The sequence below is a fragment of the Tauraco erythrolophus genome, chromosome 7 (genome assembly GCF_009769465.1).
Source record: "Tauraco erythrolophus isolate bTauEry1 chromosome 7, bTauEry1.pri, whole genome shotgun sequence".
In the NCBI taxonomy this organism is placed as follows: domain Eukaryota; kingdom Metazoa; phylum Chordata; class Aves; order Musophagiformes; family Musophagidae; genus Tauraco; species Tauraco erythrolophus.
This window is the reverse complement of record NC_141471.1, coordinates 22,166,017-22,180,085: the sequence shown is the minus strand read 5'-3', so window position 1 is coordinate 22,180,085 and position 14,069 is coordinate 22,166,017. Positions and strand designations below refer to the sequence as shown.

The 14,069-nt window shown below is 36.3% G+C and overlaps 1 protein-coding gene across 1 annotated transcript in view; it reads left to right on the top strand.

Annotated features, from left to right (window-relative positions):
• Positions 1–14,069, top strand: part of MALRD1 (MAM and LDL receptor class A domain containing 1) — a 272,026-nt gene that overhangs the window by 94,764 nt on the left and 163,193 nt on the right. Inside the window, 3 exon segments of the mRNA XM_086614885.1 lie at positions 7,023–7,179; positions 11,666–11,776; positions 12,599–12,812. Coding sequence (XP_086471011.1) covers positions 7,023–7,179; positions 11,666–11,776; positions 12,599–12,812 — 482 coding nt within the window.

Here is a 14,069-nt window from a genome sequence, read left to right as displayed (position 1 = left end):
TAGCAAATAGAGATACTAAAGAAACAAAGTAATTTTTTCTCATTCTCCTTCTTTCTCCTCATAAGACTTCTCATGCTTCCTGGAGAAGTGTGCTCTGCCACATTTCTTGCAGGTTCATGGTCATTACACATCTTGAGTAAAATGTTGGCCACTGTCCACAGACTACCTTCTCCTTCCTACATCATGTGTTGTCTCCTGGCTGAAATAATGCACATAATGGGGAGTGCATCGAGTAGCTGTTACCCAGAGTATAAAGGAGGTGATAAATTTCTTCTTGAATGAGTGCTTGAATATTAAGGTCTCTTGCATTTCTGAAACCTTTTAGCTTCTTTTCGTGATTTCTACAGGCAGATGTAGTGTTGAGGGAACTGTTAGGGTTTACTATTTTTTTTAGAGAAGGCTTACTCTTTCTGTGTATTTCTATAATACTTTCTTTTATATTTTTGTATTGCTTCTACCTATCTTTCAGCAGTTTCCTACCTTAAAGCCAAATTTTAAGTAAACAGTGCTATAGGCACAATGTGTACTCGTTTTTTCCGTTTTATGGTTAACAAATTGAAGTTACATTGGACTCTATATGGACACATACGAAGATAAAGATTAAGCCTTCCTTGTATCTTTGCCTGTTTCCTTAGGAATACTGTAATAATAATAACTTTTGGATGCTTTATGTTTCTATTGCAACATTTGTTGCCAATTATAGAAAATATGAAAGGTTATCATCTTTTTAAAGATTTTAAATATAGACTTTTATTTTTATAAGTACTTAATTTTTTTACCAGAACTTACATATCATCTGGCTTCTGACATTACAAACAAGAAGTAATAGAAATCAACAATAAAATGAAGCTAGTGTGATGGAAAGGTCAAAGTATCACAGTTTACAACCATCTTGTGTCAAATATATAAGGCATTAAAATACCAATAGTATATTCTGCTGACATAGAACAAGAAAAGAATGACAACAATATATTTTTTTTCTGATAAACATGATTGTTAGGAAGAAGAAAAGGGGAGAATTTAACTCCCTCTTAGCTAATGAAACAATAATCTAAAATTTTTTCTTAGAAATCTTTCAATGAAATGTTTTTGAACTAGGAAATCCTAGCTAATCTAATCAAAATTCTCCTGCAAATAACTTTGGCAAAAGTTTTGTCAGCTGGTTTACCTATGGTCTTGGAGGAAAGGGAATAGACTGATCTCTCCCGCCCCACTACCCTGATAAAGGGTGCATAGGATGTGATAAACGCAAGCTGAAGCCACTGCCTGGTCCATTTCAAACCATCAACTTGACTTTTGATGGCCCACATTTTCCTGATGTGACTAATATCCTACAATTCTTTCCCTTTGGACAAGAGAGTGCTTCTTTTGGATGTCATTTAGTGCCCTAGTGTTTCTTTTACCACTAGTTTGGGGTTTCTCTCTGTACAGAAACCCATCTGGACTAATAGCAGGTCATTGACCTGGCAGATCCTGGAAAGATGGAGTTTGAGAGCTGGAGAAAAATGCTTTAAATACGTAATAGGCCCAACATGTCTATAGAGCTCTGATTTTCTATATAGGTGCTGCAAACTGTTTGTGGACATATATATCCAGGAAAAATAGAAAGAAATACGGGAGCTGCTGTTCTTTGAATTTCAAATTTTAGTATGGTGTGTTAATCATCGAGATGCTTATCTCTCTAAAGAAACTGAAATTTCCTTCTCTGTTTTGCCTTTTTTGTTTGTTTGTTGGTATTTATCATTATAGCTGAACTTTGGAAGGAAATCAGAACTCTTCAATGAAATGGAGTTGTTGGTTTTCTAACCAGATTTAGTTTTCACTCTAAATGAAAAATAAAGAGTAAATGGTATTTTAAGTCCATCTGAGTGCTTAATCAGGGATTCTCAAACAATTTGTAGAAGATACATAGTTGAATTAACACTTTGAGACATGTCCAACAACTAAGTAAATCAGAGCTTGAATTTTCTGTACAGGAAAGTTCAACTGATTAATTTTTGATCCACTTTCAGACCTTAGAGCAATAGACAATTACTTCTGTGAAATGAGTAATTCACAGCATGAGACTTTACTTGATAACACCAGCAGATTTAAGCTGGGCCTGATTTTTTGGATAGGCCTCCAACTTTTTTTAACACACCTGATCTTTCCCCCAGTACTAATTTCTATTTAGTATATTCAGTTCCAGGTGTTCTTCCAAATGCTTTGAAAGGGAAAATACAATGAAGATTCTTTTATGTATGCTCATTTTTCACTAACTATATTTTAAAAGACAATTGAAATATTAGTTGTTAACAAAGTCAAGTATGGAAATGTAGCTCAGTAGCTTATGTTGAATTTTTTATATCCATTAAAATGTTGTGAATTTCCCTCTGAAATTAATTAGGATTATTGCACTGGCACAGGAATGTCTCTATATAGTGAACGCTTACAGTACAGAGCTAAAATTAATTATTTTCCGAGGGTAAATATCAAGATTTTAATGACACATACTGTAACTGCCAACTAAGAGGTTTTCCATGGGATAATTTTCCAAATGAGCCAGAGATCTTGCAGCTACTTGAAGGGAAGCTTATGTGTATTCTGCTGAATTTTGGCACTTACATAAGATCTACATTGAAAGCCAGATTTATTCACTCTTACACATATTGAATAATATCTTGTTTTACACTTGTTACCTTTGACTTCTTGAGGTCTCATTTGAAAAAGAATATTATTAGACTGATAATTTAGGTTTATGGAAAGTTTTGGAATACTTTGTGACTGTGTATTACTGTTTTAAAATACATGTAGGCCAGCTGAAAAATATTTTACTTTTAAAGACACACAGCTCAACAAACTGAACAGATGATTGCATGTATGTTAACTGGCTCTGCTACAAAAGATGTATCTATAGAAGGATAAACTATAGCATGTAAACTATATGCAAACAGAATGATTTCTTATTACTTTCTTCAAACTGTAGAATGTTCATTTTCCTGTAAATTCCACGCAGGTTACTATATCAGATAGCTTAAAGAATTCAAGACAGACTGTTTTGGTCTGTGAGCAAACATGATGCAAGTTAATGTCAGCTACAGACACTAGAAGAAAACTTTCCTTTTAAACAATAACATGGATAGGTCACAAGTATATCAGTCTTGGAGTCCTAAGTGCAAAAATGTCCATGATAAGCATGAAGGTGAATAAGGATGCTCTACACACCCTTGTCTACTCCCTTCTGCTCCTTCCATTTCCCCTTACTTTCCCACACATCCTGAATATTCTTGAAACTACATATTGCCACCATGTTTAATGGCTAGCAGTCTGTAGAGTGGATTATACAGGGGACTTTCATGTGGTTTACTATTTTTAAATGTAACAGTATAGCAAACACTGAAAAAAAAATTGCAATGACACCTGCATTCTTAGGATGCACTATGGGACCAGTAGCATCTAGGCAGAGATGTGATTTTGGTCTCCATTCAGTACAAAGACATATCTGACAGAACACACCAACTAAGAGATAGATGTTTGAATTTCATCATAGTACTGATTGTACCCTACCACTGTTTCAAACTAATCTCACTGAGAGGCCTGGATGTAACACTGATACGCTTGGAAGTATGAGGGCTGTAAGTGCTGTTGCTTTTCAGAGCTATTTATCGTTCTGCTTCTTACAGCTCTCATTCTAAATGCACTCTTGGACCACTGAAGGCATGAGTTCCCAGTAGCAGAGCAAATTCTGAATTTTTAAATATTTTTGCAAACTTTAAGAGAACTGGTTATTCTTGTATCTCCAGGCAAGACTCTGGTAGAATACTCAGTGCCAAGGAAAAAAAGAAACCAATTTGAAATGTTTTCTATAGCAGAAAGGAGTGAAATAAATGAATATGCCAAATGCAGACTTGCTTGAAACATCTGGAACTAAGTAGTTTTCAAAGTTTTCAATTATCACTTACAGTACATGAAGTTTATTAGGAGAAGCTGTTTGCACAAAAATGCTCTATTGCTTTTTATTTTGGGAGTATTTTTACCTAAGGCTTGCATACAATTTACTGTATTTCATGCTTATTTTCTGTAATAGTTCACTTCCAAATATTTATGCCACTGTCTTAAGGATGATGTAAATGCATGCAGTAATTATAAATATATCTGAATTGCCAGGATACAGTTATAAAATAAAAACTTGAGAGACACTTCTCTCATCTGCTTCTGAATGAAAAGAAAAAACAAGATTGTGGAGAAGACAGAGATTTCCCCAGATCGTTACTCTTCCCTCTAGAATCCCACCAAACAGGCTTTGGTCCCTGTTGGCTTTATCAGCAGTCCCCAGTGATTTCATCTGTAACTTGTCTGACCTACACCAAATGAAGTTCTGCCCTGTATTTTAAGATGTATTTTTAAAACATGCTGTTCCTCCTTCAAAAATACATCTACTTGTATGTGGCTTAGAAACAGAAACTTTTACTATGAACTATGGGGCACTTCCTTTATAAGAGAGGAAGATTATAATACTGCTGAGTGGCTAATTCTTTTTTATGAGAGACATTAGAAATGTTAACTCTGATCATACTGCTACTTTCCTGCATGTATTTGATTTCTATCTAAAACTACATGCATAGACAACCCATCCCACACACTACTGATTTTTTAAATAAATTTTTTTATTTTTTCAATTATGAATCACATACTACATCTTCTCCAATTAACATGTAAGAAATTATTTGCACAATGTTATCTTTTCCTGCGTAAGTTCCTTCATTTTATGAGATCTTTTAGTTCTTCACTATAAATCAAGCAAATATATGAACAGTTTCAAGCTGAAAATCACCTTTCTTAGCTAAAGAGAAATGATGAGAATAATTCACTTCTGTGCCTTTTGACATTTGCAGATATTTTACATAAAAATCCTTGCTAATATCTACAAATACAACTGTTCTTTCATTCTTACGTTCTAAATAAGGCTTTGGAAAAGGTCTAAAAGGTGTGTCATGGGTACAGGATTGAACTGTGGCTGATAAACTGGTGAAAGTGCTCCCTCCACTTCTGACCCATGGAAGTGTTAGAATTACACTTAACCGTGCTGAAGGAAACAGCCTGGGATTTCTGTACCAAAATGTTTTATAACTACCAGAATCGTCTCCTATTTTCATCTAACAAAATATTTTCTGTAGTTTCCCATGGCTATAGCAGTTGCTGTCTTAATCCTTTTTTTTTTTTTTCTGACGTGACACCAGGGGAGGCAGAAGCAGTACTCTGCATAACAGGCAATGAACCAGTCACTGATTTGCAAGGATTTTTGAAGGCTGTTTTGTGTCAATGGCTATTACTAGGTTTTAATTTTCCTATGAAGTAATAGTTTTACAGTCTTAAATATCAAGAAAGAGAACGAGATGGAAGATTATTTGCCTTTAAATATAGCTTTAAGATCAACCACAGGTTATAGGAAGGATAAGGAGATACACTATGAAGTCCTTTGCCCCGGGCTAAAGGAAGATCAGGCTGTTTGCAGTCTATCAATCTGTCACTGGTCATAGTAGAAACAAGTTACTGCATACTTGATTCCAAGTATGAGTGAATTAATCAAAGGACTTCAGATCCTCAGAGGAAATTGCTGTGTGAGTACATAGATAAAATTTGTCGGTTTCTACCCTACTTTATGTTACATACTGTGGTAGATAGAACATGCTATTTCTAAAGTGACTGAATACATGGTGGAATTCAGTCTCTCCTTGACCTCCAGAGTACATGACAGACCTTGATTAATATATGTTAAAGCATTTTGTGAGTATTGAGTGTAAACCATTCTGTACAGTGAATGTAACCTATTAGATTTGTTGTAACTGCAATGATAAGCCTGTATGTGTTAAATTCATGGTTATTTTATCACACAGATCATACACGTTGAGTTCAATATAGACATTGCAATCTGAGGTAAATTGTGTCTAGATAAAGAGGGAAGATATTTTTAAAAAAATTTATATAATTTTTAAAGAAACCATTTTCTTTACAAGATTTCAAAGAAACTTGACTAGATTATCGAAAAAGTAGCTTTTATAATATTTAATACTGCAGAGCTACTGCAGCAAAGACTGCATCAAACTGAGTTTTTGCCACTGACACAAAAAGTCTTTGAGCCCTTTAAATTACTCTAAGTATAAAAACTTAGAGCTGGTGAAAAAAATAATAATTTCTGAATCTGCACTGTCAAATTCCTGACTCTTCCCATTCAGCAGGACTTTCAGTCTGTGAACACCCTCTGGGCACCCTGTGATTCTCTTGGCAGTGCTTGCTTGCAGATCATGGTCACTACCTTCTTGTAGTTGCAGTGGTGCAACTACGGTTGCAGTTGCTCAGTTTGTCCAAACAGGGAAACTGAAAAGCAAGGAAAGCTTAATACTAGGACTTTTTTAAAAACATGAGTCCCATTGACAGGTTTGTAAGCCCTTGTTGGAAAGGCTCTTTCTTTTGAGAAGTACTGAGCATGTAGCAGCTCCACTGAAGAGAACAGAATCTTATCTTTGGTCAACAGCTGCTTTTTATTTTGAAAAGCAAGCTTTCTAGGAGCCAAATCTGGGATACTCAAAACACTAATACTGCACTTCTAGTGCCTCTGTACACTCAGAGTCTGATGTTACTGTAAAGCCAGCTTCATCTTTCCCAGAAGCTCAGAAGGATTTCACCCAGTATTTTAGATTTACTTGACTTCAAGCCATGATCAAACCCCCTGATTTCCCTGAGGAAAGAGGGCAGGAAGTGAAACCTGGAGAGCCTCTAGCTCTCACGTATATGACCCTGTGGGTAACAGCTGACTTCAGCTCTGTATTTTGTTTCGCCAATCTCTGATATAAAAATACTAGCTGCCCTTTCAAGGGCTTTTTGGGATTCCGGCTGCACCATGACAAACTAAAAGGCATCCAGATACCGAGATAGAAGACACTATATCTGTATAAGGAAATATTAGCATTTTAACTTTAACTAGAACTTAATTATGATTAAATGTTTTGTTTTAATAAAGAACAATCTTTCTCTCTGAGCAGGTGTACTGAGGAAGGCTGGTATCTGTTCACAGACAGCTCGAATGGAGAATTTGGTCACACAGCTGACATTGCTACTCCAGTCATCTCCCTTACAGGGCCCAAATGAAAGATCATATTCTGGAACCACATGAATGGTTCAACAATAGGTTCTCTGGAGGTATGGAGATGTTCTTTGTTTTGGGTTGTCTGAGTTTTTTAATGCCTGAAATTGCTGTGAGAAAGTTCATGCATGGTCATTTAGTTTTGTTAAAACCTAGGCTGCTAATAAATGAAAACGAACAGTTACTAACACTCCACTGCTCTCAATATGTTGTGATCTGAAGGAAGCATTAGCTAGAGTAAGCTGGGGAAAATGTAACTTTCTACAACAATCAAAAATTATGACCTTTACAAACATACCATGGTTGGAACTTCCATACCAGAAAAAGTCTTGTATGGCACAATACCGTTTGACACCGAAAAGCATCAGTAGGTATTTGGACATCAAGGTCTTTGGCTGAATATGGGAGCATGAAAAAAAGAAGTAATTGTATTAAAATTTGCTGTAAAGCTTTGTTGAAGCAGCTTATTCCTCAGAAAGTTTAACATATAACTTTCAGAGGTTAATTATATTAACGTAAGCAGCATTGAAATATTTCTAGGTCATAACTGTGACAAACTTTCTTACCATAACCTTTTCTTCATTCCAGTTAAAATAAAAGTACATCTTTAAAGGAAATGTAACTCGTTCAGCAGCTTGTAGATCAAATGAGTCACTGCAAAGTGAATGAATGAAACAGCAATGTTGTTCTCAACAATTTTTTTTTTTTTGCCACACATCTGAGTAACTCTATTGAGATTTCCCGTGAGTGTGACACAATAACTACAGCATCAGAAATGTTTTGAAAAAAAACCCTCAGGATAAGTTACCCACTCACCTGTGCATTCATTATTAAATTGAGTGTGGTCAATGTGTGTGAATTCAATTGTACAAATAAATTCTCCCTAGCTTGGTTACTCTGGATAACAAAAAACAATTATAATGCAAAGCTGATAGAATTCAACTGTTTTGAAGTTGAAATTAAAATGTATGTTGACATTAGAACTGAAATCTAAGATGCGGTGTCCTTCACCCCATGCCTGTGACTTGCTAGATGTTCAGAGGAAGCATGTTTTGTGTTTTTTTTCTTAAACATTTTTTTTTAAGATATCACTGAATTTCTCCTAAGTGAGCAAAGATCTTGCTAGGCTGCTTGGCAAGTAGTCAAATTTTAATTCGTCAGAACTAATGGGAAATCAGGCTGTAAAGATGGTTTGTCCTCAGTTTTAAGACTTGGGACGTATTAATTTGCTTTGAGACTTCTTTTCATTTAGTCCAGAGTCCAGGGCTTCTTTAGAGTGTAGGAACCCACATTAGTTGGAATCAGTTCCAAAGAGCATTTTGCAGGTATTAACAGCAAATTTTATAGAGCCATGTCCACTACTACCACCACAGAAGGCCAATCTATACAGATTTTGTTTTTTCTCAGTTTCAACACAAATGACTACAACTTGTCTCTATTTCATAACTGATTTCCACCCCCCTCCCCCCTAGCTGAATTGATTTTAAGATGTACCAAAGGGAAACCACAAAATCTTTGCATTTTAAACAGCGTAAATAATTACCTGGTTTCAAATGGTTAATTAAGCAGTTAAAAATCAATGTAGGAATAACTCAGAGTATAAAATTCTTAGCTAATTTCTCATTATTTTCTTTTAAAGGTTCTAAGTATTAGACTCATGTGAATCTTTTCTGTGCTTAAAATCGCTAAAGGCTTTTTATCCATCTCTTCTTCTTAGACTACCACATTTTTATTTAACTTAAAAGTTGCAATTTTTACATGTAAGTTTGCATTCATGCTGTCAAATGTCAAGTAAGACATGTCAAAGTCTTTCCTGCTCTTTGCATAAATCGCTGTCATCTTGTGTTTCTATGACTTTCCTAATCATTGATCAGCTGTCGCTGTACCATGCAATCTTGGTTTGAATATTTGTTGGAACCATTTTTTTCTAGTTTCCACCCTCTGACTTGGCATGGGTAACTCTACCAAACTATTAGATGTGATTTTTCACTAACTTGCCATGTAATCAAAGCTCATAGGGCTTCAAAGTGTATTAAAACCCAGGGAAGCCTTGGATTTTGATAGCGCATAAATTTATGGGCATATTTAACTCTAAAATTATAGCCTTTAGCGTGATACGACAGAATATATGGATTTCTGATTTATAATTCAGTGGGAAATTTACAATGTATGTAAAAACACCTGTATGGGTCTACACAGTCACACGCATTTATATCTTTATTCATATAAATATATAGTTATATGTGAATGTAAGAAAAACCCTTTCTTATTCAGCATCTTTTATTCTCTCAAATAATATATGTGATCCCTATTTGTCTCTAATTTATTTTTTTTCCCCTTAAAATTCATGTCTTCTGTGGGCAGTTCTTCTTGTCTATAAAGACAGGTGTCACTTTGTTTTTCTATTCGATACAATACATTACATCTGTTCCTTTTATTCCTCCGGAATGAAAGCTCTTCAGTGTGAGGATCTGCTATTTGCTTGGCAGAACTTACCTTTTCTGCAATGTCATATCCACTCATTGGACTGCATAAATTAAAAAAAACACAACTTTTTTTTCATTAAGATGAAAAATGTTTGGTCTGCTCTAAGCAGATTACACAGAGTAGCAATAAATCCTTGAATGCAGAAGTGGTTCAGACAATTGGTGAACTGATATCTAGCTATGTGATTACTGGCTGGAGACACAGCTTGACACACTTCATCAAACACCCATCTTGTCGTTACCGTCAGCTCAGTTAAATTTGGATGCCCAAGTGGTTGGAGCAAAGCATATTTGAGACTGTGCTCATGTCGAAAAGTGTCAGCTTTCCCCAGTTCAGTGACTATTCACAGGGGTAAGGGTATTTACAAGTCCTTAATTGGCCAAATAGATTAAATTTGATCTTTAAAAGGAACGAGCAAGTTTTTATGTGTAGAGGAAAAAACTAATATATTTTTCAGTAACTCTTGTTGTTAGTGCTGTTTCCATGTTTTATGAATGCGTCTCGACTGTGGTGGGTTGACCGTGACTGGATGCCAGATGCCCAGCAAAGCTGCTTTATCACTCCCCCTCCTCAGCTGGACAGAGCAGAGAAAATACAGCGAAAGGCTCGTGGGTGGACATAAGGACAGGGAGATCAATCAGCAATTACCGTCACGGGTAAAACAGACTCGAGTTGGGAAAAGAGTTTAATTTATTACCAATCATATCAGAATAGGATAATGAGAAAGAAAAACTAAGACTTAAACCACATTCCCCCCACCCCTCCCTTATTCCCAGGCTTAACTTTACTCCTCAGTTCTCTCCCTCCTCCCCCTGAGTGGCTCAGGAGGACAGTGAATGGGAGTTACAGTCAGTTCATCACACGTTGTCTCTGCTGCTCCTTTCTCCTCAGAGGGAGGACTACTCACACTCTTTCCCAGCTCCAGCATGGGATCTGTCCCATGGGAGATGATTCTCCATGAACTTCTCCAATGCGAGTCCTTCCCATGGGCTACAGTTCTTCATGAACTGCTACAGTATGGGTTCCCCTCGGGGTCACAAGTCCTGAGCAAACCTTCCCTAGCACGGCTTCTCTCTCCATGGGTCCACCTGCTCTGGTGTGGGGTCCTCCACGGGCTGCAGGTGGATCTCTTTTCCACCATTAACCTCCATGGGCTGCAGGGGAACAGCCTGCCTCACCATGGTCTTCACCATGCACTGCAGTGGAATCTCTGCCACAGTGCCTAGAACACCTCCTCCCCCTCCTTCTTCACTGACTTTGGTGTCTGCAGAGTTGTTTCTCTCACATATTCTCACTCCTCGCTCCAGCTGAAATTGCCCTTGCGCAGCTTTGTTTTTCCCCTTTCTTAAGTATGTTATCACAGAGGCGCTGCCACTGTCACTGATGGGCTTGGCCTTGGCCAGTGGTGAGTCCATCTTGGAGCTGTCTGGCACTGACTCTTATTGGACATAGGGGAAGCTTCTAGCAGCTTCCCAAAGAATCTACCCTTGTAGCATAATCACCACCTAAACCTTGACACATAAACCCAATGCACCAACCCATTAATGAGCAATTTTTATTCATGGCTACTCACTCCAGATAATTAATGGAATAAGTTAGTCTAGATAAGGCTCTGGACTGAGTATGTTCATGAGGCGATCAGAAAATCTTAAAACATTATTTTTCTTAGAATAGTCAATTTCCAGTGGCAATCCCTTTGCATCAGATCGAATATTAGGAAAAGGTTCTTCACTGAGAGGTGGTCATTCACAGGAACAGGCTTCCCAGGGAAGTAGTTATGGCACCAAGCCTGTGAAAGGTCAAGGAGCATTTAGATGACACTCTTAGTCATATGGTTTAGTTGTAGTAGTTCTGTGAGAAGTAAGATGTTGGACTTCATGATCCTTGGGTCCCTTCCAACTCCAGAGTTCTATGATTTGATGATTTTATGTTTAATGGTAGTATAGAGATAAATTGTATAAGATACTCTTGTACTCTTGTATACAATTAAGGAACAAAAAGAGTGAGTTGGTCACAGAAATATTTTTTTGTGACCTAGAATTATTTCCTTTTTAGGTACTCTCTAAAACTGGTAACAAGATTTCTAAACTGTGGACTCAAAGTGGCAACCAAGGTCCTCAATGGAACAGAGCAGAAGTGTTCTTAGGATATCGTTCAAATTTTCAGGTATGTATTCTTAATTATGTTCTCTCTAGACAACTGGCTTTAGGTGCTTTTATATTATCTTCATCTTAGGTACTTTTACATATTCTTCATCTCCTCATTTCCTTTTTGCCCCATACACATACGGTATCTCCCCTGAATAGCAAAAATCATCTTTTTGGCTGTCTGATCTGTTATCTGAGCTGGACGCAAGTTTTTGGAAATTTCTTACTCCCCTTCAATCTCAGACTATTATCCATTTTTAAGACAGAGAATCCCTTCTACCCTCGAATCCAGTTCAGGTTAAACTATTCCACTTCCTCCTTCTTAGTGTGTAGCAGTACTACATCTGGTTTATGAAGAAAGAGTCTTGAGCATTATGTTCTATTTGAAATACGAGCTGATTCCTAAGCCTGTCAGAGATGCATGGGTATGCCATACTTAGTTGTATCCTTATAAAAAAAAAACCACAGATGGCCATATTTAAAATGTGCTACATTCCCTGTTACTTCTGTTTTGGATTGCTTTTGCAGAAGTAGGTGGAACTCTTGTTATTAATTCAGGGGAAGTGGGGACTAGTATCGGTTTGCGTTGCCCATTTTCTTTCCTGTTTTTTGTGTGTACTTGGTTAATGTTGGAAGATGGTCCTTCAATAACTATAGTGACAGATCTGTACAAGCATTAGTACAAACTTTCATAGGACTGTGCTATGACAGTAAAAATTGACCACTACGTATTTCAAGATTTGCAAGGACAATCATAGTCTCTGTTCCATTCATGTTGCATATATAAGCTTTTATAAATCTTAATAGTGTTCTACTGTAATAGCTCTGTAATTTTTATTAGATTGTTTTCAGGGCAAAACGTGGTGTCAGTTACATGGGAGATGTGGCAGTGGATGATATAACCTTTGAAGATTGTTCCCCTTTGCTCATCTCAGGCAGACCTTGCACATCAGAGGAATTCACATGTGCCAACAAGTACTGCATCCCAAAAGATAATCTGTGTGATTTTGTAAATGACTGTGCAGATAACTCAGATGAGAATCCTATTATTTGCAGTAAGTTTTTAAAATATATTTATCGTAAATAACTGTTGTGAACTGTTATTCCTTGAATATATTTGGCAGCTCATCAGCTAAGAAAGGAAACAAGAAGGTAATAATTTAATTCTATTCCTTGGCTTTTAAGGATTTTGAATTCATGTTATTTAATTTGAAATCGTATGATAGAAAATAAGAAGAGCTGTTAGGGAATTTCATAAAATAACTCAGAAAGCATGTGTCTTTAAAAGCAGAATAAAATTCTCCTGCTTTCCATATGAAAAGAATGTATTAAGGCTGAAAAAAAATACTTCAAGTGTGATACCTTTGGGATATGAGGGACCTACCTCCTTTGATATTTCAGGGATTGTCAGGTCTCTCAGCAAATCATTTTAATCTGAATGCTGTACAATTTTGGTTTTACAAGTGTTATCAAGAAACAGCATCTGTAGTGTTGGATTAAAAGAACAATGTTTCATATCAAATGGGTTCTCCTCTGGAGAAATGGATCACAATATGTAGTACTAACGTTTTCTTTTTTCTAGTACAATTGTGGGAAACACCTACACGATCAAAACTGCATTGTTTGGTATCATATGAACAGTTGCCTCACTTTTATTGAGAATAGGAATACAGTTTATCAAATTCTCAATGAATACAATTCTATGAAGCAAAGACATGCTGGTATCCTATGAAGCCAAGGTACACAATAAAGGGATTGTGTTTCACAAATTATTTTCATACTATTAAACTTCTCAGTCATTTCCAAACCAGGAATAGCATGCCACTAAGCCACATGGGGACCAATTCAGATCTGCAACTAAAAACGAGGAGTATATGAAGTTGGAATTACTCTGTTGCAAAATGTTCTCGTATTTTGGTTTTATTTTCTGAAATATTTCAAAGCTGTTTACCTGTGACTTTTTTTAGTTTTCCAGATTGTCTGTATTTCCACAAAACACTATCAGCCAAGGGAAGACCGAAGCATTAGGGGCAAGATGATTCAAATAGGCTGATGGGATTTAGTTTTGCAACACCCTAAAATAAGTATTTCATCCTGATTCCCCATTGGAAAAGAGATGAATTGAAACAGTAACACAAGAAAAAATGCCTTCTTTTAAAATGGTTTTTTACTTAGTATTTTTAAGTTTTGGGGTTTTTTTAAAAAAAAGGTAAAAAAATCTTGGAAAAAAAAGTTAAGACCTTTCCTGACTGTAGTTTAACAGAAAGATTTATAATCAAGTATTATGGAGCCTTAAGAGCACAGAGGTTGTT